At 49.2% G+C, this 10601-nt stretch overlaps 1 protein-coding gene across 1 annotated transcript; it reads left to right on the top strand.

The window, feature by feature from the left end:
• Positions 1-2347: 2347 nt before the first annotated feature.
• Positions 2348-8811, top strand: selenow1 (selenoprotein W, 1). Its single transcript, XM_088911609.1, has 6 exons — positions 2348-2542; positions 5411-5435; positions 5920-5973; positions 6188-6262; positions 6398-6494; positions 7231-8811. Exons 1-5 carry the CDS (start codon positions 2514-2516, stop codon positions 6473-6475), a joined length of 261 nt encoding a protein of 86 aa, XP_088767735.1. The 5' UTR covers positions 2348-2513; the 3' UTR covers positions 6476-6494; positions 7231-8811.
• The last annotated feature ends 1790 nt before the right edge of the window (positions 8812-10601 follow it).

Genomic DNA, 10601 nt, shown 5'->3' with positions numbered 1-10601 from the left:
ACACAGACTGGACCAGTGATCTCTGGACTGTAGGGTTACAATAGGACACAGACTGGACCAGTGATCTCTGGACTGTAGGGCTACAATGTTACACAGACTGGATCAGCGATCTCTGGATTATGTTGTGCAAACTGCACTCTTTTTAGTTTTTATTAGGACTGATCCATTTTTAGTTCATGGATGTTAGGAATGATGAAATGCCTGTCTGAGGCTCTAATTTTGCAAGAAACTACAGAGAATGAACCTTTTTTTTCAAATTTTTTTTAGTCTCCCCTTTTGGATGCCAGAATCTGGAATGGGCAGGGCGGCGCCTCTGGAGCTCGACCCTGACGATGTCTCAAGCCCTGTTGCAACACGTGTGTCTGAACAGCTGCCCTGGCCGGACCCGTGTCTCAGCACTATCCCCGCCAGCTCCGGCTAGGAGACAAGTCTGACCTTTTCACCCCCCACCCCCAGACACGGCCTGTCCCCTCTTTCCCTCCACTCCCGCTGAAACTGGCCAGCCAAGACACGCCACTCATGCGGTGAGGGCACAACACCGAGCACGGAGAGGAGCAGCCTCTAACATCTGAAGGTTTTCTTTTGGACAAATTAGAACAGGGAAAGGGTGATGTGGGAGAAAACACAGCGAGGAAAGGAGCAGAAATGGAGAAAACGAAAGGGGGAGACCAGGAGATGGAGGGGGGCTGGGGGAGACCCTCTTCGTAAGAGAGCGAGGAGGGAAACAAACATTATTCCAGCGGGGCTGCTTGTGTCTGGAACCCTGCCCTGCAGCTACACTGTTCATAGCCCAACACGAGGCCCTTTTGTGACTCAGCGCTGGAGAAATCCGATCTTTTTGGCTTAAAGTCGGTGTTCGGCACACAGCCTCTCAAACAGGAGGGGGGGGGGGCGGGAGAGATGACTGCATACGTGGCAACGACTTAACGCGGTTTGCTCCCCGAATCTACGAACAAAGCAGCCGGTCTCGACTCCAGAGCGGGGGATACCTTGGGTCAGTGTCCGGCTGAGGCAAGAGGGGCTCCCCCGTGACGTCACGACCCGCGTGTTGGGGGAATCCCTCACGGCGGCGCCCCTGAACCTTCTGGAACGAGCCCGCCGCGCAGCGAGGCTTCCGCGGGCTGTACCCCCGCCTGGTCTTCCGCGGAGCGCGGGCTCCCCCTGGCGGCCGGATTGCAAACCTGCGGCTCCACCTGATGAGATTACGCGTAATAATACCTCCATACAAAGGTATTAACATGGTCTGGTCAGGCAGATTAAAGCTTTTCTTTTCTTAATGTAAGAGGTTGTTCTGAAAACGGATGACAGTGCGTAAGTCATTGTTTTTTAAAGTATTTTCGAACCCGTGTACGTATATATGTATATAGGGGACTTTAATACATCCAACCACGGTGCGACAGGGAGCGCTACAGAAGGTCTTTCTTGCCTTCTGCCATAAGACTGTACAGCTCGTCCGCTGTGTGTCTGGGCAGGGGCAACATTGACATTGACCTGTTTTTGGACTAAATAGTGAACTCTCTGCTTACATCTGGCTTTTTGTTTTTTTGTGCAATATATGCCAGGGACGTGTGCAATATATTTATATTTATAATGTGCAATACAACCTTTTGTGTACTGTTCTTGTTTGTTCTTTGTGTATTCTGGACTGTGAGCAACTCTTCTTAGTGCACTTCTAATTGACTGTACTGTACTGACTTGTACATTGTATGTACTGTATTGTTGTATTATTGTATCATTTCGTTACACTGTGCTGTGTTGACTGTGCTAAGCTGCTGTAGCACTGCAGTTTCCCTCACGGGATCAACAACGTGGCCATTGCCAGTTGTAAGGCATGTAATCATCATCATCTTTATTTCATATAATGTCTTAAAAAGTAACAAATATGCAAGTCTGTGATTTTCAGATTTCCTTATATCATTGTTTTTTTCCACAGTAGTTGAAAAGATGCGTCATTAGGCGAGGTGTTTCTCATCTGGTATACCTTAGGTACATCACAAATGATCACCCCTGTGGCGGTAATCGTGTGTTTACCTGTGAAACATCTATCACTAAGGAAACGGCACAGAAGACACGGCGCATGTCTGAAGATTACCTAACCCGACCACGTGACACGAGGCCGAAACTACTTTCCACGGGGAGCGGCAGCTGGTGTGGGGGGACTCGGGTGTGGTTTGACTTCGCTCTGTTACAAAACGACTCACGGCAGCGAATTGCAAAGGCCTACGAACCCTACTAGCCTACTTTGCACTATATTATTCATCACCGAGTGTCCCCGTGGTGAAGACAAATCATTTTTAAAATGGTCGCTGGCAGCTCCCCCTATCGTGTCTCCGCTCCAATCCGTTGGTACAGTCCGCGGCGAAGGGTACAATGCTGCTCTGCTCGCTCCGCCTCGCAGCTACTTCAATAACACGGACGAAGGGGCGGGTGTCTGAAGGCAGGTTGCTACTGTACATCGTCTTTATTTCAATAAGCTGTGGTCCAGCTAGACCAGAGCCGCTGGTACCATCAACATGCCAGTCAAGGTGCTCATTACTTACTGGTACGTAGGGTCCCTTTCAAGGGCGTCGTTTTTATTAGTAGAAGCAGGTTATGCTGACTCGCAGCTATGCGCGAACCGTCCAGAATTTGTGGAGGGGTCGGTAATTTATTATTACCTGGCATTTAAAACCGGTATTGTTTTGTTAACTGCTTGTTAAATAAGGTACTGGAGTTTACAGATGATCCCACTGAGCATTTTTACAGTATCTATTGGTCTGATAATTGAATGCGAAGTTACAGTATTTACAGTATCGGACTGAGAGTCTTTCCAGTATCTACAGGTCTGAGGATGATGAGTGTTAATGTGAGGTTACAGATGACCAGACTGACAGTCTTTACAGTATCTACAGGTCTGAGGATGATGAGTGTTAATGTGAGGTTACAGATGATCAGACTGAGAGTCTTTCCAGTATCTACAGGTCTGAGGATGATGAGTGTTAATGTGAGGTTACAGATGATCAGACTGAGAGTCTTTACAGTATCTACAGGTCTGAGGATGATGAGTGTTACTGGGAAGCTACAGATGATCAGACTGAGTATAGATTTGGTGATGATGAGTATTAATGTGAGGTTGTGTAACCTACTCCCGCCCGCAGGTGTGCACAGACCGGTGCGCCTGGAATCCAGTGTCACCCGCATTCTCTCGAGAACCAGTTCCTCGTTTCCCTCTCCCTGCCTCCTGCAGGACTGTGCAGATCTGTTCTCAGGGAGGGAAGCAGCTGGAAATCAAAAAGACTCTTTTACTGTGGGTCTCAGGGACTGCAGCTCACCAGCAGCCCTGCGCTTCACTGTACACCAGTGCACAGGGTGTAGCATGATATAGCCTGTATTGTATAGGCTGGAATGTGCATCAGTGATGTACAGTAACAAATACAGACAGTCAGGTGTGTATGGTGCAGTAGAGTCTTTGCAGGGTGTGTGTAGTAGTGTAGTAGATGACAGGTGTGTATAGTGCAGTAGAGTCTGTGTAGGGTGTGTGTAGTGGTGTAGTAGATGACAGGTCTGTATGGTACAGTAGGGTGTGTGTAGTAGTGTAGTAGATGACAGGTGTGCATGGTACAGTAGGGTGTGTGTAGTAGATGACAGGTGTATTTGGTACAGTAGGGTGTGTGTAGTAGTGTAGTACATGACAGGTCTGTGTGGTACAGTAGGGTGTGTGTAGTAGATGACAGGTGTGTATGGTACAGTAGGGTGTGTGTAGTAGATGACAGGTCTGTGTGGTACAGTAGGGTGTGTGTAGTAGTGTAGTAGATGACAGGTGTGTGTGGTACAGTAGGGTGTGTGTAGTAGATGACAGGTGTGTATGGTACAGTAGGGTGTGTGTAGTAGATGACAGGTCTGTATGGTACAGTAGGGTGTGTGTAGTAGTGTAGTAGATGACAGGTCTGTGTGGTACAGTAGGGTGTGTGTAGTAGTGTAGTAGATGACAGGTCTGTATGGAACAGTAGGGTGTGTGTAGTAGTGTAGTAGATGACAGGTGTGCATGGTACAGTAGGGTGTGTGTAGTAGATGACAGGTGTGTGTGGTACAGTAGGGTGTGTGTAGTAGATGACAGGTGTGTATGGTACAGTAGGGTGTGTGTAGTAGTGTAGTAGATGACAGGTGTGTGTGGTACAGTAGGGTGTGTGTAGTAGTGTAGTAGATGACAGGTCTGTGTGGTACAGTAGGGTGTGTGTAGTAGTGTAGTAGATGACAGGTCTGTATGGAACAGTAGGGTGTGTGTAGTAGTGTAGTAGATGACAGGTGTGCATGGTACAGTAGGGTGTGTGTAGTAGATGACAGGTGTGTGTGGTACAGTAGGGTGTGTGTAGTAGATGACAGGTCTGTATGGTACAGTAGGGTGTGTGTAGTAGATGACAGGTGTGTATGGTACAGTAGGGTGTGTGTAGTAGATGACAGGTGTGTGTGGTACAGTAGGGTGTGTGTAGTAGATGACAGGTCTGTATGGTACAGTAGGGTGTGTGTAGTAGATGACAGGTGTGTATGGTACAGTAGGGTGTGTGTAGTAGTGTAGTAGATGACAGGTGTGTGTGGTACAGTAGGGTGTGTGTGTAGTAGATGACAGGTGTGTATGGTACAGTAGGGTGTGTGTAGTAGTGTAGTAGATGACAGGTGTGTGTGGTACAGTAGGGTGTGTGTGTAGTAGATGACAGGTGTGTGTGGTACAGTAGGGTGTGTGTAGTAGATGACAGGTGTGTATGGTACAGTAGGGTGTTTGTAGTAGTGTAGTAGATGACAGGTGTGTGTGGTACAGTAGGGTGTGTGTGTAGTAGATGACAGGTGTGTATGGTACAGTAGGGTGTTTGTAGTAGTGTAGTAGATGACAGGTGTGTATAGTACAGTAGGGTGTGTGTAGTGGTGTAGTAGATGACAGGTGTGTGTGGTACAGTAGGGTGTGTGTAGTAGATGACAGGTGTGTGTGGTACAGTAGGGTGTGTGTAGTAGATGACAGGTGTGTATGGTACAGTAGGGTGTGTGTAGTAGATGACAGGTGTGTGTGGTACAGTAGGGTGTGTGTAGTAGATGACAGGTGTGTGTGGTACAGTAGGGTGTGTGTAGTAGATGACAGGTGTGTATGGTACAGTAGGGTGTGTGTAGTAGATGACAGGTGTGTGTGGTACAGTAGGGTGTGTGTAGTAGATGACAGGTGTGTATGGTACAGTAGGGTGTGTGTAGGTGTAATTGTCAGTGTAGTAAGATGTGTAATGACCAGCGGTGGGGCAGCAGCTGGCAGGGCTCTGCGTGCCAGGCCAGCGCGGGCGCTCCCGCAGGGCGGCGAGCAGAGAGGTCGCTGTGTGGTCATGCCAGAGTGTTTTTTTAATGCACATTCACCTCCTTCTCTCTCTCTCTCCACACCTGCTCCTGCCAGCGGTGGATGAGGGTACAGACCCAAGGTGAGCAGACGTGTCAAGTCGACAGGGAAGACAGGCTGCGAGGGGTGGGAGGAGGGCTGGATGGCAACTTGAATGGGTCAGTGGGTGAAAGATTGGGGTGTGAATGGACTGAGGAACAGGGGGGTGATGAATGGATTGAGGGGTGTAAGATGGGGGTGTCAGTACACTGACATCCGAATAGATGGATTGAGGGGTTTATGGGAGAGGGCTGAATGGATTAAGGGGGGCAGATGCAAGGAGGGGTGGATGGCTTGAGGGAGAGAGAGCTTGAGGGGTGGATTGAGAGAGGTGGACAGGAGGCTGGATGGGTTAATAGGTGAGTGGAGGGGGGTGGCTGGATTGATTCGTGAATTCAGGATGAACAGATTGAAGAGTGGGTAAATGGATTCAGGAACAGAGAGATTGAGGGCTGGATGGAGGATATGAAAGGATGGAGGGGTGGACGAGAGGATGGAATCTAGATGTTCTCTCTTTGCTTTTCCAGTTCACCAAGCTCAAGACCCTGCTGGAGGATGAGTTCCCAGGCGATCTTGAGATAGTGAGTGACTAATGATCGCAGTAATGACTGCAATGTTAATGACAGTCCGCTGTGCCACCAGTGTGGTTTGCTGGATCCTATGTATTTTCTTTCCCGTGTTGAATGTTGAAGTCTACTGCACCATCCTGTACTGTACCGAACTGCACTGTGTTGCACTTTACAGTCCTGGGTTGTGCTCTCTGTGCTGTGTCTCTCACCCCTGTGTCCCTCTCAGACAGGACAGAGCACCCCCTCGGTGTCGGGGTGGTTCGAGGTAGAGGTGAACGGCACCCTGGTCCACTCCAAGAAGGTGAGTCATGAGCGCCAGACTCCGGTGCTCCTGCCCAGTGAGTCTGCGGTCAGCCTGAGTGCAGTCGGGCGTCGTGGGGCTCGTGGATGATGTCACCAGGCCGACGGTGCTGTGCTTGTACCCGTGTTCCTGCAGCTCGGCGACGGCTTCGTGGACAGCGAGGCCAAGATGGCGAAGGTGGTCCGTGCGATTGAGGCGGCGCTGAAGAACTGAAGCTGCGCGCTGCTGGGAGGTGAGGAGAACGAGGGAACAAGGGATCAAAACCGGGGGCACTGTTGACCCCTCCCCTTCTCTCTCTGGCTCTTCGTGGTGTGTTTGTGACCTCACTCTCTTTCAGCTCCTATTCCATCACCTTCTCTCTTTCGGTTTTCCTTAATGTACTCTATAGAGCGCAGGGTGTGTATAGTAATGTCCCTCTCTGTAAGAGCAGTGGCAGTGTACCCTATAGAGCGCAGGGTGTGTATAGTAATGTGCCTCTCTGTAAGAACAGTGGCAGTGTACCCTATAGAGCGCAGGGTGTGTATAGTAATGTCCCTCTCTGTAAGAGCAGTGGCAGTGTACCCTATAGAGCGCAGGGTGTGTATAGTAATGTGCCTCTCTGTAAGAACAGTGGCAGTGTACCCTATAGAGCGCAGGGTGTGTATAGTAATGTCCCTCTCTGTAAGAACAGTGGCAGTGTACCCTATAGAGCGCAGGGTGTGTATAGTAATGTCCCTCTCTGTAAGAACAGTGGCAGTGTACCCTATAGAGCGCAGGGTGTGTATAGTAATGTCCCTCTCTGTAAGAACAGTGGCAGTGTACCCTATAGAGCGCAGGGTGTGTATAGTAATGTCCCTCTCTGTAAGAACAGTGGCAGTGTACCCTATAGAGCACAGGGTGTGTATAGTAATGTCCCTCTCTGTAAGAACAGTGGCAGTGTACCCTATAGAGTGCAGTGCGCTAACCTTGCTCTCCCTCCCCTCTTGCAGTCCGGCTCCTCGGTCTCGCTCTCTCGGTGATTGATGACGGTGGCTTCCACAGTGTCACGTGACACGGGAGCAACCCGAAGGCCCACGGCCTCACCGGAGAGACGCCACACGGAGAGCCCGGAGTCCCACACGCCGGCTTCACGTCTACTGCATGCAGACTGGGGTGGGGGTGTGTGTTGGGGCACACGGAGGGGAACTGGATCATGGGATTGCAACATGCTTCTGGCTTAGATGGGGGAGCGGGTGAGGGGATCTTGGGTTTGTGTTTTCTAGTAGAGCAGAGGACTGGAAAGGGTTTGTACTGTATTTTCAGCAACACCATCCTGAGTTTTTGTAACCGCAGTGAAAGGAGCCTGTTTGGGTTGAGTCTTGTCGGGAGTTGAAATGAGATAGAGAGTTCTTCACTGTAGGCAAAAGAACACTTGCTGTCTTTACTGTCTGCTTTCTGGCGTAGCCTGAATTTAGCAGCATGGTGCCACAGATCTGTGGCAGCCAAACAAGACTGTCACCTTGCACTGCCATCGTAACATTTTCCTGGGCAGCCCAGAGTGGCTCAAAGGTGCTCATCCTTACTCCATACAGCAGCGAGGCACACAAGGAGCTAGTTAATCTGTTAGCACTGGCTGAAACATGGAAATAGCACCACCTGTCAATACACACATCTCTATATTGTAAGGGCACATCTGCTTCAGACAACATGGCAGCCTTGTCTACTTTCCCCAGAAGCCTTTGGGTGGGGGGGTGAGCTGGCGCCCACAGGCGCCTGACCTGGATGGTGAAGACTGTTGTTCAGATGGCAGTTAGAAAAGGAGGAAGCAGAGGCTTTCTGTCTGTCAGGAGGGACTGAAGACTCCTCCCGCCACCAGTGGGAGAAGGGCTGACCAGGGAACTGTGGACCAGAGGAACATGCATATTTTCCTGAAACGAGATGAGTTTTGAGTTTATTTGGACGAGGTTTGAAAGTGTTTCAATGGTTGTTTTGTGAACAATTGTTTAATTTCTGAGGCCAATAAACATTCAGCCTAGCTGTCTGCACACATTTGAGCTCCTGATGAGACCTAAAGTTCCTAAAAAGAGCTCAGGTGTGCTTTAGGGTTTGGTTTGTGGTGGTGGCTGTTTTTCTATTGCATTATAAAATAAAGAGCACCACTTAAAAGTTGTTAATTTTTTATATTTTAAGTTTCTTTTAGGAACTCGGGATCTAGCCAGGAGCTCAAATTGATTCCAGACAGCTAAGCAGGCTGTTCACTGGCCTCCAAAAATCAAACAACCCTTCACAGAAAGTGATAGAAGTCAGAACTCCAAAATCGCGTCTTCTATCTGGCCAGGTGTCTGAGGGCTGCTGCTCATCCCCCCTCCCCCCAGAGGCTTCTGGGAAATGTAGTTCAGACAAGGCAGCCATCTTGTCTGGACCAGCCATGCCCTTGGGATACATACACCAGAAGAAGCTCCTGCTGGGCTCAGTCTATTCTCTGAGATAGCAGGGGTCTGTGGCAGTGCCAGGTGCTGTACTCTTCCTTTAGCCCTGGCTCTGTGACATGATGCACTTTCTGCTCTTTCTCAATAAATGTTTACAATCAAGACCTGCCTCCTGTCCCGTTTCTCAGCTCTTCCTCCTTGTTGCCACGTCGTCTTTCCATTTCCTGTCGTACTGTATTAATGCACCACAACCGAAGTGAGGCGCACGGTGTGGTGCATTGCTCCATGCAGATACCTGATCGCACTGGAAAAGGTCGGGTAGGGAGCTGTGTCTGCGTGTGTGGGCTGCAGGGGAACAGGTAAAGTTTTGGTTTACCCTGTAAACAGCCTTTAAGTTCGACAGCTGAAGAAGGCTCCACAGGCGAAACGTTGTGTTTCCTTGGAATAAACCTGTACCTGTTCCATATTGGAAAAGGAACCCTGTTCAGTTCAGTGATTTCAAGTGACTGTAAGTGATGAGACACGGTCACTTTAAACACACGATGGAGTGCAAGTCTTCGGTTGCAGATCCCTCTGAGAGAATACCTGCGTGAGAATGCTTGTTGAGCTCCCCAGACTGTGTCATCATTTAAGGTGCTGAGTTCCTACCTGTCCTCGGGGTGTTTTGACTGCAAGTCGTTCTCCATCATCTGGATTCTCACTGGTCCCAACTGAGATTTAATAATAATAATTCCTTACATTTATATAGCGCTTTTCTGGACACTCCACTTAAAGTGCTTTACAGGTAATGGGGATCCCCTCCACCACCAAAGTGCAGCATCCACCTGGATGATGCAACAGCAGCCAGAGTGCACCAGTACTCTCCCCACACACCAGCTCTCAGTGGGGAGGAGAGCAGAGTGATGGAGCCAGTTCAGAGATGGGGATTATTAGGAGGCCATGACTGGTAAAGGCCACTGGAGCTCAGCAGGTGTGAGCCTGGCCAGTACCTGGATGGGAGACCTCCTGGAAAAAACTAAGGTTGCTGCTGGAAGAGGTGTTAGTGGGGCCAGCAGGGGGTGCTCACCCTGAGGTCTGTGTGGGTCCTAATGCCCCAGTATAGTGATGGGGACACTATACTGTAAAAAGGCGCTGTCCTTTGGATGAGACAGAAAACTGAGATCCTGACTCTCTGTGGTCATTAAAAATCCCAGAGCGTTTCCCAAAAAGAGTAGGGGTGTAACCCCGGCGTCCTGGCCAAATTTCCCATTGGCCCTTACTAATCATGGCTTCCTAATAATCCCCATCTCTGAACTGGCTTCATCACTCTGCTCTCCTCCCCACTGATTGCTGATGTGTGGTAAGTGTTCTGGCGCACTATGGTTGCCGTCGCATCATCCAGGTGGGGCTGCACATTGGTGATGGTGGAGGGGAGTTCCCATTACCTGTAAAGCGCTTTGAGTGGAGTGCTATATAAGTGTAAGCAATTATATTATTATTATTATTATTGTTCTGTTAATTATGTTTGTAATGTGCTGTCTGCATTGCGTGGTGTTGTGTCTGCTGTACTGTGTATGTCCCAAGAGAGCAGCGTGAATTAGAATTCCAATGTACAAGCACATACAGCAATACAATCCTCTACTACTGAAGATAAACCTTTATGGGAGTGATGGAAGGGATAGAGTGTTGGGGGGGGGGGGAAGAAAGAAACTACAGAACCTCACCTGTGAAGTTTTGCTGGGCCCACAGGTCTTGTCCTAGGTTCCATTCTGACCTAGAGCATGTTCTGTGAGGAGTCTGCATGCCTTTGCTGACTCTGGTTTCCTCCTTCAGTCCAAAAGCATGATATCTGGGTTAATTGACATCTCTAGATTGTCCTTGAGTGTGCGTGTGTATGCGGGAGTAAATGAATCTAAGCAGAAATATTGTTTATTCATTGTTTAAAAAACCGCCTTTATCGTAGGCATTTTGAC

The sequence above is a fragment of the Atractosteus spatula genome, chromosome 3 (assembly GCF_055471065.1).
Source record: "Atractosteus spatula isolate fAtrSpa1 chromosome 3, fAtrSpa1.hap1, whole genome shotgun sequence".
NCBI classification, from domain to species: domain Eukaryota; kingdom Metazoa; phylum Chordata; class Actinopteri; order Semionotiformes; family Lepisosteidae; genus Atractosteus; species Atractosteus spatula.
This window is presented reverse-complemented; position numbering and strand designations above follow the sequence as displayed.